At 45.0% G+C, this 15,095-nt stretch overlaps 2 protein-coding genes across 3 annotated transcripts in view; one reads left to right on the plus strand and one right to left on the minus strand.

Moving 5' to 3' along the window:
- PPIL6 (peptidylprolyl isomerase like 6) overlaps positions 1–11,680 on the minus strand; it is a 35,278-nt gene extending 23,598 nt beyond the window's left edge. The window contains exons 1-3 of the mRNA XM_003404055.4: positions 11,426–11,680; positions 8,144–8,239; positions 720–908 (exon numbers count right to left, since the gene is read on the minus strand). Of these exons, the coding sequence (XP_003404103.1) occupies positions 720–908; positions 8,144–8,239; positions 11,426–11,563 (423 nt within the window). The 5' untranslated portion in view covers positions 11,564–11,680. The remainder of the gene's footprint in view (positions 1–719; positions 909–8,143; positions 8,240–11,425) is intronic.
- Positions 11,678–15,083, plus strand: SMPD2 (sphingomyelin phosphodiesterase 2). Of its 2 annotated transcripts, XM_003404054.4 has the most exons (10): positions 11,679–12,259; positions 12,481–12,577; positions 12,698–12,774; positions 13,130–13,223; positions 13,385–13,474; positions 13,717–13,799; positions 13,927–14,059; positions 14,173–14,277; positions 14,439–14,592; positions 14,694–15,083. In XM_003404054.4, exons 1-10 carry the CDS (start codon positions 12,210–12,212, stop codon positions 15,065–15,067), a joined length of 1,257 nt encoding a protein of 418 aa, XP_003404102.1. In that variant the 5' UTR covers positions 11,679–12,209; the 3' UTR covers positions 15,068–15,083. The 2 variants fall into 2 exon arrangements, with proteins under 2 accessions (XP_064145708.1, XP_003404102.1); XM_064289638.1 differs by lacking the exon at positions 13,385–13,474 and having other exon boundaries at positions 11,678–12,259.
- The last annotated feature ends 12 nt before the right edge of the window (positions 15,084–15,095 follow it).

The following is a 15,095-nucleotide window of genomic DNA, read 5'->3' on the forward strand; positions in this document are numbered from 1 at the left end:
TTCAGGTTCTGTCTGAAGCACTGGCTAAATGGGAATGAATACACGAGGTCTTTTTTTTTGTACAGCTCAGATCCTAGCACTGGGTCATCCTGTGGGCACAGACCACCATGGGCATGAAATTATTTTTAACACATGGTAGTTGTTCTACAATGAGGTTTCTGAGCAAAATTCTTCTGTGGCCATTGCATCCTGATGTCTGTCTTTTCACCCCTGGAGTAACCTCTGCCAGTGGAAACCTCCCCACTGCCACCGCCCGTCTAGGCCTGCTGCCTGCTCTCACCGACTACGCGTCATGATTTAAAATGTCACCTTTCTTCTCAATCAAAATATCCATTTCCTTAGTGCAACAACCCTCTCCTAGGAAAACATTTCATATTAAAGGTGAATGAATGATAAGCTCAACCTTCTCTGAGGGATTTTTATATTTTAAGATGGATGATAATTACTGCATATAATCTTTAGGGGGAAGTAGAAATATCTGAACAGGGACATTCTCCCTGTGCAACCTGTCCGCTGTGAAACATGCTTGCTTTATACACCACCAGGCCAAACCCTGCCGTACTCCAGTCCTTTGCAACTAGATCTTAAGGTCATTGAGGGCTTAAAACCTAGTCTCCTGCTCACCTGTATCCCTTTTGTTAGGTTATCAATAATTAGTACTTAATCACTATAAATGATTAATGATCCCACCGTTGAAAAAAAAAATCAGTATAACTTGCCTTGGTGTTTCTTAAGAATTCAGAGGAGTAATCCAATGTAAGTGCCTCATAAAGTGCAAAGGGCTTAACATCAAGTATGTCCCACACCCTGTGAGCCCATTTCTGCAGCTCAAGTGCATCACCCAGGAACTCATTGTTAACAAAACATATCACGTACGAAGAATATTCCCAGGTTTCACCCTTGAGCTCCTGTGAAGAAAAAGGATTTTTAAAAAACATAATGAAAGAGAGAAAAGACAAACAAAAAAGAACTTGCTAAACCCATAAGCCAGAGCCTGTTATTAATGCTACGATTTAATTTATCTTTTCCATAAAATCTTTAAAAACTGTATTTGTTGCCATCTTTTAGAATTTTGCTTCCAAAAATAATTTCATTAAACACAGAATTACCATAAAACCAAAAGCCAAACCAACTGCTGTCAAGTGGATTCCAACTCATGCCGACCCCATTTGTTTCAGAGTATTACTGTGCTCCACAGGGTTTTCATGGCTGTGACCTTTCATATGCAAATTGCCAGGACTTTCTTCTGAGGTACTTCTGGGTGGGTTCGAACCACTAACTTTTCAGTTAGTAGCCCAGCACTTAACTGTTTGTGCCACCTAAGGACTCCAGAATTACAATATGACCCAGCAATTCTGCTCCTCAGTATATACCCAAAAGAACTGAAAGGAATGCAAAGAGTTACTTGTACATGAATGTTCACTGCAGCACTATTCACAACAGTCAAAAGGTGGAAACAAACTAAATCCCCAACAGCAGATGAACGGATAACCAAATTGTCTTTTATCCATACAACGGAATATTATTCAGCCATAAAGAGAAATGAAGTTCTGAAACATACATGCTGCAACACAGATAAACCCTGAAAACATTATGCTGAACGAAATAAGTCAGATACAAAAGGATAAATGTTATATGATCTCACTTACACAAAATATCTAGAACAGGCAAATATACAGAGATCCAAATTTATCAGTGGTTAGCAGGGGCAGGCGAGGTGGGGAAGGGCATTGTTTAGGAAGCACTGAGTATCTGTTTATGCTGGTGGAACACATGGCAACTAGTGATGGCTGCACAACGTGATTTATGTAATTGTCACTGAATTGCACTTGTAAAAAATGTTGAGTTAGTAAAAGTTGTGTTATATATTTTTCTTACAACAATAAATATAATCACAGAAGATAGTTGATTATCTAATAATAAATTCATTGTGTGCACAGTATGCTTGTTATATTAACATGAAAACAAAACGTGGTCTCTGACTTTATTTCTGAAGCACATTTTACTGTGTACATATTTGGAAAGATTATGGATTCTGGGTAAGATATGGCAGCATCAAGAGAATGCTTTTTTTGATGGAGGGGGTCAGGGTGAGGTAAATTAGGGACCATATAACACTCAAGGTCAATCTCCTAAATCCCCAGTGTGTCCCCAGAGGAACATCTTTTGAAGAGAGATCTGGTTTATTACTTGCCAGCCCTGGCAAAACCATGAATAATTTGGGATAAAAAAAAAAAATGTTAACAGACATCAGAATCACTGGAAGGCTCATTAAAGCAGAGATTTCCTGCCTGGCTATCACTGAATGTTTTGATCAAAGATTCTATAGAAGAATCCTGATCAAAAGGGGAAAAATGCAGAACTCAATTTCAAATCCCCATGGAATCCAGAGTTTCTGGAGCCATGGAGGCTGGATGAACCCCCAAAACTATTACCCTGAGATAATCTTTAAACCTTAAATCAAAAATATACCCTGAAGTCTTCTTAAAACCAACAAGTTTAGCTAAATTAGCAAAGAATGTCTGCCTTGAGCATTGTGTTCTTTTAAGAAATATTTACGTATCAAATTGACAACAGCAGCTCAAAAGACTAGATAGGAAACTTAGGGGTCAGTGAGTTTATGTTAATGTGGGAGGAATAATTCAGAAATGGAGGGTGAGAATAGTTGTATAACTTGAAGAATGTAATCAATGTCACGGAATTGTACACGTAGAAACTGTTGAACTGGTATACGTTCTGCTGTGTATATTCTCAACAAAACAAAACATATGGGGGGAAAAAAACCCACAGATTTCTGAGCCCGACCTGAATTTCTGATTCAGAGATGGGCCTGAGAATTTGCATTTCTAACAACACACAGGAGATGTTGATGCTGCTGGTCTGCAGCCCGCACTTTGAGAAACACTGGCTTGGGGGACCATTTGTCTTCAGCTCACTAACTTGCTCCATTCCCAGATCCTCCCTCAGGATATTTAATATCCTATTGCTCATTCAGAAACCCTGATGGTATAGTGGTTAAGAGCTATAGCTGTAAACCAAAAGGTCAGCAGTCTGAATCCACCAGGTACTCCCTGGCAACTCTATGGGTCAGTTCTACTCCTTCCTATAGGGTTGCTATGACTCGAAATCGATTTGAAGGCAATGGGTTTGGTTTTGGTTATTGCTCACTTGACATTTCTCGAGCTGAAAGAACTGAACAAAAAACTCAAGCCTTGAGTTGTGGTAGTGAAGGATTCTATGGGAAAATATTAAATGATGCAGGAAGCATCAAAAGAAGATGGGAGGAATATACAGAGTCACTATACCAAAAAGAACTGGTTGACGTTCAACCACTTCAGGTGGTAGCACATGATTAAGTGGTACTGAAGGAAGAGATCCAAGCTGCACTGAGGGCACTGGCGAAAACAAGGTTCCAGTACTTGATGGAATACCAACTGAGATGTTTCAATAAACAGATGTAGCATTGGACACACTCACTCGCCTATGCCAAGAAATCTGGAAGACAGCTACATGGCCGATTGACTAGAAGAGATCCATATTTGTACCCATTCCAAAGAAAGGTGATCCAACAGGATGCAGAAATTATTAAACAATATCATTAATATCACACAGAAGTAAAATTTCGCTGAAGATCATTCAAAAGCGGTTGCAGCGGTACATCAACTGGGAACTGCCAGAAATTTAAGCCAGATTCAGAAGAGGATGTGGAACAAGGGATATCATTGCTGATGTCAGATGGATCATTGCTGATGTCAGATGGATCATGGCTGAAAGCAGAGAACACCAGAAAGATGTTTACCTGTGTTTTATTGACTATGCAAAGGCATTCAACTGTGTGGATTATAACAAGTTATGGATAACATGGCAAAGAATGGAAATTCTACAACACAATTGTACTCATGAGGAACCTGTACTTAGACCAAGAGGCAGTCGTTCAAAGAGAATAAGGGGATACTTCGTGGTTTAAAGTCAAGAAAGGTGTGCATCAGGGTTGTATCCTTTCACCACACTTATTCAATCTGTATGCTGAACAAGTAATTCAAGAAGCTGGACCATATGCAGAAGAACATGGCATCAGGACTGGAGGAAGACTCATCAACAACCTGCAATATGCAGATGGCACAACCTTGCTTGCTGAAAGTGAAGAGGACTTGAAGCATTTACTTGATGAAGATCAGAGATCACAGCCTTCAGTGTGTGGATTACACCTCAACATAAAACAAAAACCCTCACAACTGGGCAAATATGCAGCATCATGATAAATGAAAAAATAGTGAAGTTGTAAAGGATTTCATTTTACTTGGATCCATAATCAACACCCATGGAAGCAGCAGTCAAGAAATCAAATAACACATTGGATTTGGCAAATCTGTTGCAAAAGACCTCTTTAAAGTGTTAAAAAGCAAAGATGTCATTTTGAGGACTGAGGTTCTCCTGACCCAAGTGTTTTCAACTGCCTTATATGCATGTAAAAGCTGGACGATGAATAAGGAAGATGGAAAAAGAATTGATGCCTCTGAATTACGGTGTTGGCAAAGAATACTGAATATACCATGGACTGCGAAAAGAACGAACAGATCTCTCTTGGAAGAAGTAGAACCAGAATGCTCATTAGAAGCAAGGATGGCAAGACTTTGTCTCACATGCTTTGGACATGTTATCAGGAGGGATCAGTCCCTGGGGAAGCACATCATGCTTGGTAAAGTAGAGGGTCAGCGAAAAAGAGGAAGATGGACTGACGCAGTGGTTCCAACAACAGGCTCAAGCATAACAAGGATTGTGAGAATGGCGAAGGAGTGGGCAGTGTTTTGTTCTGTGGTACACAGGGTTGGAACCAACTTGACAACACTTAACAACAATATTGTTCGCTTCCTCTACCCTTATCAAAACCTGCTTCCAGGGAGAGAGGGAACTTGTTCGTGCTGAACTGTAAATCACTGCTATAGCCTTTGGGTCAATATTCTCTTTAGTGTTTAAATTTATCAACATCACATTTTATAAGACTCAAAGCATAAAAAAGGGAGAAAAGGTTCAATTGTGGATATTTTAGTTAGCCTGGTGGGAGAGATGCACTGTACAGTGGAAAGTAGGTACACTTTACTCTAAAGCTGAGGCCGAAGGTATCGGTGCACTTGACTTCTCTGTGTCTTCTCTGTACATGAGAGTACCAAAGCCCCAACACCATCCCTCAAGGGTGGCATTACACCCACGCTAAGGCCAGCTCAGATCTAGCTAACTGAGTCATTGAGACTTCAAATATGCTAAGAACTTCTACATATAACACAAGACACAATGCTTATATCGATGGACAAAAAACTTTCTGAAAAGACAAGGTTAAGGTGTGTACAGAGTAGAAATACTCCATAAGGTTTTCAAGGCTGTGACCTTTCAGAAGCAGATCGGGAGGCCTTTCTTCTGAGCTGCCTCTGGGGGGTTTGACCTGCCAATCTTTTGTTTTTTTGAGTTAATTTCTCATTCAAATATTTATACACATATTGTTTTGTGACACTGGTTGTAATTCCCACAACTTGACAGCACGCTCCCCCTTTCCACCCCAGGATCCCTGTGTCTATTTGTCCAGTTCTGTCCCTTCCTGCCTTTATCGTCCTGTTTTTGGACAGAAGTTGCCCATTTGATCTCGTATATTTGACTGAACTAAGAAGCACTTTCCTCGTGTGTGTTATTTTTTGTTTTATAGGTCTGTCTAACCTTTGTCTGAAAAGTGGGCTTCGGGAATGGTTTCAATTCTGGGTTAGCAGAGTACCTGGGGATGATAGTTTTGGGGGTTCCTCCAGACTCTGTGAGACCAGTTAAGTCTGGTCTTTATTCATGAATTTGAATTCTGTTCTACATTTTTCTCTTGCTCTGCCTGGGACTTTCTGTTGTGATCCCTGTCAGAGCGGTCGTTAGTTGGTAGTAGCTGGGCACCATCTAGTTCTTCTGGTCTCAGGCTGGTGGAGACTCTGGTTCATGTGGTCCTTTGGTCTTTTGGGCTAATATTTTCCTTGTGTCTTTGGTTTTCTTCATTATCCTTTGCCCAGGTGGGATGGGACCAATAGATGTAACTTAGATTGCCACTCACAAGCTTTTAAGACCCCAGACGCTATTCATCAAAGTAGGATGTAGAACATTTCCTTTATTAACTATGTTATGCCAATTGACCTAGATGTCCCCTGAGACTTATGGTCCCCAGGCCCCGGCCCCAGCTACTCAGTCCCTCAAAGTGTCTGGCTATTTCTAGGAAACCTCTATGCTTTTCCTTTGGTTCAGTTGTGTTGACTTCCCTATATTGTGTGTTGTCCTTCCCTTCCCTGAAGTTGACACTTGCCTACTTGCCTACTATCTAGTTAGTGATTTCTCCTCTCCCTTCCTCCTCACCTTCATAACCACCAAAGAATGCATTTTTCAGTGTGTAAATCTTTTCCTGAGTTCTTATAACAGTAGTCTCATCCAATATTCGTCCTTTTGTGACTGACTTATCCCACTCAGCATAATGCCGTCCAGATTCACCCATGTTGTGAGATGTTTTGCAGATTCATTACTGTTCTTTATCATTGGGTAGTATTCTGTTCTGTGTATGTACCATAATTTGTTTATTAATTCATCTGTTGTGGGCATTTAGATTGTTTCCATCTTTTTGCTATTCTAAATAGTGCTGCAATGAACATGGGTGTGCATATCTATTCATGTATATTTCTCTAGGATATATTCCTAGGAGTGGGATTGCTGGATCGTACAGTATTTCTATTTCTAGCTTTTTAAGGAAGTGCCATATCTTTTTCCAAAGTGGTTATACCATTTTACATTCCCACCAGCAGTGTGTAAGATGAACTGTCAACCTTCTGGTTAGTAATCAAGCGCTTAATCGTTTGTGTCACCTAGGGACCTGGCACATAAAAAGTGTCATATAACTGCTGTCACTCTATTTGTATTTCAACAAAAATGCATTACGGCTATGAAATGATACGCGACTTAACAAAAGATATTCTTAATTCAAGGTCCCTAGGAGGCACAAACGGTTTGCACTCAACTGCTAACCTAAAGGTTGACAGTTCAAACCTACCCAGCAATACCATGGAAGAAAAGTGGTGGCAATCCGCTTCCATTAAGTTTACAGCCAAGAAAACGCTATGGAGCAAGTCTACTCTGTAACACGTGGGGTCACCATGAGTCAGAACAGACTTGATGGCAACTAATAACACCAACAACATTCTTGACTCGTCTCTTGCACCATTCACGTGAATAAGCAGAGACGGAAGTGGTCTTATAAAGCATCACTATCTGTAAGATACTTAATCACAGGATCAAAGGACATCCTTCTGTGACCAAGCAAAGAACAATCGAAACTACTTGGCTCAAAGGAAATAGGATTTCATCAGCCACTGGGGAGATGCGGGGGTCCAGAGAAACCGAGAAACTAGGACTGGGATTCTCAACGGGACAAGGCCAGGGATAACAAGCAGGAGGCATACCCCATGCTGTCCTCCTCTCCATCCCCAACCCCCTCAAACACAAGACATTGCTGAGCTAGGATGCCACCTCTGAATCCTCAAAACATGCTCCAGGCAATACTACCAACTATCAGGGCTGGCACCCAAGATACCATCCTGGACTAAGCTCTGCTTTCCCTAGGTTCTGGGGTTCTCCAAGGGTACTCTTAGAGGGAAAATACAGAGAAGGAAGCTTCAACTAGGACAAGGCTGCCCTGTGGGAAGCAACAGCCTTATACCAGCCTCTTTGGTATACCAGTGCCATATCCCCACCAACATCTTCTAGAGTAACGATCAAGAAGAGCACCAGGCCACAGTAACCCGGGTGCCAGGGGTCACAGGACGCGTGAGTGAGTGACATGCATGGAAAGGGCGATAACCATGAACGGGGTAAACAGCAGCACTGAGAGTCTACCACTTACCTTTATCACATGACTTCCAGAAAAAAAATTCTGAAAATGTTTCACTTTTTTTTTTTTTAAATCAGCCTGATAAAATGATTAAAATAATTTAGGGAAAGTACGTAATTTAAGAAATAAAAATCTAGTTGCACTAAAGTCATTGCTTCAGTTTTTCCATATCAATGCGAAGATAAATAATGCAAGCAAAGTGTTTTCTTTGATAATATCCTCCATGCCCCAAATATCCTTTACCCTTTTTTTCTCCTGTAGATATTGATCCCACGCAAATTCTTGAAGAGGAACTAATATAGGATCTTCAAACTTGGATGGATATGTAGTCTTCAGACTCTAGGTTTTAAAATAATTATTTTAGAGTAAATTCTCTTTTAAAATACAAATCATTTCCCCCAATTTTCATGGGGCTTCCAAGAAGTTTTATATAAAGCACACATGGGCCACACAGTCTTACTTACATAGACGTCTCTTGTCTGCTCCCAGAGGCCCCTGTCCTTACCTCCATAAGGTGCTCCTCAGTCCATATTGGGGCTCTTGTTTATTTGTGTTTCACCTCTAGTATAAGCTCCTTGAAGGCAAAGACTGTGTCTTAGTCTCCGTACTTTCCTACCTAGCGTAATATCTGCCACACAGTGGACTATCCACACATAGCAAGTGAATAAACAAACAAAGCAACAGTTTTGTGATCTGCCAGATTCTTTCAGGACCAGTTTTCCCATAAATTAAACTCTTGCCTCAGTGGATCTACAGATACTTTGCTTGTAACTAAAATAAATAAATATTACCGCCTTTATTTACTCATGTGTAAAGAATGACACAGATATAGTTGTGGTTATACCCCTTTGGGGGGAGGGAGACATAAGTACTAAAAATGTTCAGGTTTAGGTTTTGGGTATGTTTTGAGTTAGCATATACCGTTTTGTCTATATGACTCAGAGAAAATTCTTACTGGTTAGCAATCCCTGCAAAAAAAAAAAGTTTTGATTTCTGATATTAGTTATACCCGGCCTCCTCCTAAAGCAACCAAGGACAGATGAGGCAATAACAATTAGGCCTCACTTTTCAGAATGGGAAAGGAGTAGATGTGCCAACAGCCAAAGTGACCACTGGCTTATGTTTAACAAGTCACTGCAGTTGGTACCTTCTTCACTAAGGACAGTGCTGGGAGGTTCTGTGGTAGGCTAAAAGAAGACACCGGCCTGGCAAGCTCCAACAGGGGCCAGCATTCGAAGGGGGAGACACCAAGGTGTGGGTGTATCCTGCCCTGGGGTAGAAGAGGGCAACAGTAATAGTGCACCCAATAAACAGACGTGTCCTTTTTTCAATTCCAGTGCCTGTGCTGAATTTGAGGCAGTCATGCAGGATAACTGCTGTTTCTAACCAAGGAACCATCTGGAATAATAAGCCGAACAGTTTTCAAATTAAGCACATCAGAATTTCTTCATAATTTAGTGTTTGTTTTAGGATAGACTATGGTCAAATTAAAATATGTTGTTGTTGTTAGTTGCCATCAAGTCCATTCCAACTCATGGTGACCCCATGTGTGCCGAGAAGTAGAGTTTTCAAGGCAGTGACCTTTCAGAAGCAAATCGCCAGGCCTGTCTTCCAAGGTGCCTCTGGGTGGGTTCAAACTGCCAACCTTTCAGTTAGTAGTGGAGTACTTAACCATTTGCATCACCCAAGGACTCCCTAATTAAAATATATTTAATACTGATTCTTCCTTTTTACACATCTAAATCTCTGTCAACAAATGAGGCATCCAGGATTCTAACAAATTATCATGTTGGAACGTATCCGAGGATTCTTTATGAAAACAGAATAAATGTAAAGCTGAATTTACATTGATATACTTTCATATTCAAATGGTCACAATCTTAAGAGGCAAAAATCTCATATAGGCAAAATCTTAAGGAAGGAAAAATTAACATTATCAATATAATATATTGTTTTTTTGACTTAGTGTCCTTTACAGAAGGGGCTGGTAAACTATGGCCAGTAAGCCAAATCTGGTGCAGTGCCTGTTTTTTATAAGGCCCGCAAGCTAAGAACAGTTTTCACATATTTAAATGGTTGAAGAAAATCAAAAAATCATATTTCATGTCATGTGAAAGTTATATGCAAGTCATATTTCAGTGTCTATAATAAACTTTCATTGGAACATAGCCATTGATTTCCAAATTGTCTACTGTTGCTTTCACATGACAAGGACAGAGGGCCTAATATAGTTACTATTTGGCCGTTTATAGAACAAGTTTGCCAATGCCTCCTCTACAATATGGAGCAGGCATGGAAAACATGGGTCTTCAGAAAAGGAACTAAGAAAAACAAAGGAAAAAAAAAACCCTCGAACTCATTAAATACAACTTTTGCCACAACTTTGCTGGTCTCATCTTCCTAGAGAACACCAGACATGATTTCTACTTCTTATAATGCTCCATGTATCCTTTCCAGACTTCTGATCACATTTTTCCTTCAGATTGATGTAAACTTTACCTGTTTCACAAGTTAGCTAATTTCCTGATTTAATTGCGAACTTTTAATTATGTGAATGTGAGCAGGCAACAGGACAGGGATTTCTTAATATGTTTGCTAATTCATTTACTCGTTTGGGGGACCTTTTGTGTCACTATCCAGCAGGGTACTATGGGCAAGATACACAATGGTCCTGGGGTCCAGCCGGGTCTAGAAAGAGAAAACCAAGCTAACAGGCTTAATTTTACATTTAACATGCCATACATTTCTACTTCATTCAGGTTGTAGGTGTGCCACAATTTGATTGGCCTGGCCAAATTCCTCCAGTTTTTTATATAAAGTGTTTTTTTTTTTTTTTTTTTTAAACATCGTTCCTCTTGCCTACAAAGGGACGTTTGCACTCTCCAAGAAAAATCTGTGGGCCAAGAAATCCTTGCGGCACCTAACTCGATTGGAATGCGGTGACTGCTATAGAAAATTTAAGGAAAAGAACTTTCTGAATCAATTAAAAAAAAAATCAGACCCGTTGCCATCGAGTCGATTCCGACTCATAGCGACCCTACAGGGCGGAGCAGAACTGCCCCCCCAGAGTTTCCAAGGAGCGCCTGGTGGATTCAAACTGCCAACCTTTTGGATAGCAGCTGTAGCACCTTGCCACTACACTGCCAGGGTTTCCAATCAATAGTCTTTAAAAATCACTCGAGCAAGGAGTTCGTAAAAATCAGCTAGTTATATGATAACACTTTTACCTTAACATTTTTGTTATTAATTTTTTTAATCTACAATTAAAATTAATATGGACTAAAATGCGAGTATATGTAGAGGAAGGAACTACGTTTATTCCCCGGAAAGATTCTGAAGACTTCCTTCACGCAGATCGCCTTTTGGAAGCAAGAGGAGGTCGAACGCCCGCCCGGGATCCCGGAGATGGGGGCTCCCAGAGAACACCGAGCTCCGCCACTCGGGGGCGTGGGGCGAGCAATCCAAGCCGCCTTGCTCCAGGAAGCCAGGAAGGCCGCCCCACACTTTTGGTTTCTTTGCGGTTACCTCAGCTGTGCTCTTCGCAATCTGAAAGCTGGAGCTCTTAAAGAGCCCCACCACCTTCACCTGCAGCAGCTTCTCCTCGGGCGGAGGCTGCGGGCCGCACGGGTTTCTCCCTGAGCCGCAAGGCTCCAGGCTCGCCATGGCCGCGGCTCGCGCCTATCCCGGAGCATAAACAGTGCGCGTCGCCGGGGCAACCGCGCGGCTCCGCCCCCGCCGTTCGCAGAGGCTCGGGACGGGGCGGGGCCTGGGCGTGGCGGCTTCCGCGGGGCCTCCTCTGAACTGTACGCCTGTTGCTTGTAAAGCTATCTAGAGGTGGGAGAGTGGCTCGCGGGCCGCCGAGGCCCGGAGACGAGTTCTTGGGGAAAGGGTCGGTGAGGTCGGCGCCCCGTGTGCTTCAGACCTGCCTGTAGCGCGCCCGGCGCAGGACCTCAGGGCCCCGCGGGGGCCAGCGTTTCGCGGCAGATCGTCTTTCCGGTTGGGCAAGCGGCCCAAGCCCGCGCGCGGCCAGTTTGTGGCCAGAGGGCTGGTTGCCCCGGTAACGCGGGAGCAGGTCCGGGGACGCGCGCCCGTAGGCCAGGTTCGGGCAGAAGGAAGCCGTAGCAGAGCCCGCCTGGATCCCGGCCCTTCACTGAGCTGGGGTCCCGGCCGTGACTTCCGGAGGGGCGCGGGAGCGGGACTGCCCACCTGTGCGCGCCTCTCCCTGTCCACCCCTACCCAGGCGGTCTCGTGAGCCCCAGCCGCCTCGAGCCTTCTGCGTCTTCCGCGCTGTCCCCAGAGTGGCGGTGCCATGAAGCCCAACTTCTCCCTGAGACTGAGGGTCTTTAACCTCAACTTTTGGTGAGTGCGGCGAGGAGTTGGATCTGGGGGCCACATTTCCTTTCACACGCACCAGCCAGAGGAAGGAAGCCTTCCTCACATTCTGGCCACCGCCCTATCCGACGATCTTGGGGTGCAGGGGAAACCAGCACGTCCACATCTGGGTTCAGCTGTGGTGGTGCCTGGTTGCAGAGGGCTGAGCACCCCCAGTCGTCACCTTCCCTGGCCCTTCTTTTCTTTAGGGGCATTCTCTACTGGAGCAAGCACCGGGTAGACCGCCTGCAGCGCCTGGGAGACTTTCTGAACATTGAGAGCTTTGACCTGGCTCTACTGGAGGAGGTAGCGTTGTGGGGAACTGGTATGGATCCGAGGGTGGGAGGAGGGGTAGCTGGGGGCGCAGGAGGGGACTTTGCTCCTAGGGGAAGGGGTCAGTCAGTCATCTTTACCCCCTTCCCTCAGGTGTGGAGTGAGCAGGACTTCGAGTCCCTAAGACAGAAGCTGTTGCCCACGTACCCAGCTGCACACTACTTCAGGAGGTGAGAAGCCTACTGGCCAGAAGCCTGTTCTCAGACAAGTAGGCTCTTGAATCTGCCAGCCATTCCCTACTGTTTCTGCACCCCCTGCTTTCCTGCCTACTCTCTGCCAGCGTCCTCTCCCTCTGGGTGTGGGTGGGAGCAGGAGGTGGTAGAATCAGGAAGAACTTCAGCCATCTCAGCCTTATTATCAGGCCACGCCATCATTCTCCTACAGAGGCTGTAGGAGGTTTGTTCTTTGTTCCAGGGCTGGTCTCAGCAGCAGAGAGAAAAAAGTAACTGATGAGAGTTGGGAGACAAGGGGAAGAGGGAGGAAAGTGGGGCAGGGTATTTCTTTTTCTGCTTTTCTGGCTTTCAGCGGAGTCTTTGGCAGTGGCCTTTGCGTCTTCTCCAAACACCCAATCCAGGAACTCACCCAGCATGTCTACACCCTCAATGGCTATCCCTACATGGTAAGCCTAACCTCTGACCTCCTCTATCTCCCACCCCCCATTAACATAAGGTAGAGGAGGCAGCCCTCCTAGCACTGCAGGTGAGGGTCAGAAAGAAGGTAGCAGTGCCCTGCAGCTCCCTCCCCCCAGTACCCTGAGTTCCTGCTCCTTCCTGCCTGCAGATCCATCATGGTGACTGGTTCAGTGGGAAGGCTGTGGGGCTGGTGGTGCTCCATCTAAGTGGACTGGTGTTCAATGCCTACGTGACCCACGTGAGTGAAGCCAGCAGTGCCAGGGGACAGGCAGCCTAATCCTGAGAGGGAGAGATGGGACTCTTCTAGCTGTGCTATCTGGGCATGGGGTGTAGGGGTGGGATCTCATAAGGTCACAGTAGGCAAGGTGGTTCACTCATTCTGTACTGAGTACCGTGCCAAGTGACAGACACAAGCTTGATTTAGACTTTGCTTCTTGGATTCTCAGTTTTATCTACCATAACCTCACTTATCTTGCATAGCTCCATGCAGAGTACAATCGACAGAAGGACATCTACCTAGCACATCGTGTGGCCCAAGCTTGGGAACTGGCCCAGTTCATCCAGTGTGTGAGCTTGGGCTTGACAGGGAAGCGGGATGGGACTCAGGGACTGAGGGGTGGCCAAGGCCCCATTTATAGGGCAGAGCTGGCGAGGCAGGAATTTCCACCTCACCAGCCTGACTTTGCCCAGCCACACATCCAAGAGGGCAGACGTGGTTCTGTTGTGTGGGGACCTCAACTTGCACCCAAAAGACCTGGGCTGCCGCCTGCTGAAAGAGTGGACGGGGCTACAGGATGCCTACCTTGAGACCCAGGACTTTAGGGTGAGGCCCTGGCTCATTATTTCCCCACTTACACCCCAGCTTCTTGCCCTCTTGCCTCTGTCCTTAAAAAAAAAAAAAAAAAAAATTTTTTTCGCAAGCAAATACTCCCGTAGGGCTGTGATGAAGGCTGTACGATGGTACCCCAGAACTGCTACGTCAACCAGCAGGAGTTGGAGCCGTATCCCTCTGGCATCCGCATTGACTATGTGCTTTACAAGGTCAGGCTCCTCCCTCTGTGTGCCCTCTGTCACCAGCCTGTGCTGATTCTTGTTCAGCTAGTCTTAGAGCACTGATGTCTGGAGCAGGGGATAGCCAGGAGCTGGTTCTCTGGGAAGAGGCCCTCAAACATAAGCTTTTCTCTGGTCTTCATGCTTCCTAGGCAGTTTCTGGGATCTACATTTCCTGTAAGACCCTCAAAACCACTACAGGCCATGACCCTCACAATGGTACCCCCTTCTCTGATCACGAGGCTCTAATGGCGACTCTGTATGTGAGGCACAGCCCCCCCCAGCACAGCCCCAGCCCTACCCATGGTGAGTCACCCCCCCTTTCCCTGGGCTCCTCCCCTCCTCAAGGCAGCCCCCCCCCCATTCTGACCCTCTCCCTCCTGCCCCACTGCCCTGCCTTGTTCTAGGACCAGCAGAGGTGTCACCATTGATCACTGTGCTGAAGGAAGCCTGGACAGAACTGGGTCTGGGCATGGCTCAGGCTCACTGGTGGGCTGCCTTCGCTAGCTGCGTGATCGGTCTGGGGCTGCTTCTCCTGGTGTTGCTGTGTGCGTTGGTGGCCGGAGGACAGACCGGGGAAGTTACCTGGCTGCTCTTGAGCCCCAGCGTGGGACTGGTGCTGGGAGCGGGTGCAGTCTACCTCTTCCACATGAAAGAGATCAAAGGCTTATGCAAGGCCCAAGCTGAGCTCCAGCATGTGCTGAGAAGAGCCAAGGAAGCCCAAGACCTGAGCGTGGTGTCTCAGCCAGCCCAACAGGAGGACAGAGCTGAAGAACAATAAAACTTGACACACTTTAGCGGCTCTGTCT

This window comes from Loxodonta africana, chromosome 1 (assembly GCF_030014295.1).
Source record: "Loxodonta africana isolate mLoxAfr1 chromosome 1, mLoxAfr1.hap2, whole genome shotgun sequence".
In the NCBI taxonomy this organism is placed as follows: Eukaryota; Metazoa; Chordata; class Mammalia; order Proboscidea; family Elephantidae; genus Loxodonta; species Loxodonta africana.

Coding starts and splice junctions, on each gene's coding strand:
- SMPD2 (XM_003404054.4), top strand. CDS start 12,210: ATGAAGCCCAACTTCTCCCTGAGACTGAGGGTCTTTAACCTCAACTTT. Junction 13,224..13,384: donor TCAATGGCTATCCCTACATG/GTAAGCCTAACC, acceptor TCCTGCCTGCAG/ATCCATCATGGTGACTGGTT. Junction 14,593..14,693: donor CAGCCCCAGCCCTACCCATG/GTGAGTCACCCC, acceptor GCCTTGTTCTAG/GACCAGCAGAGGTGTCACCA.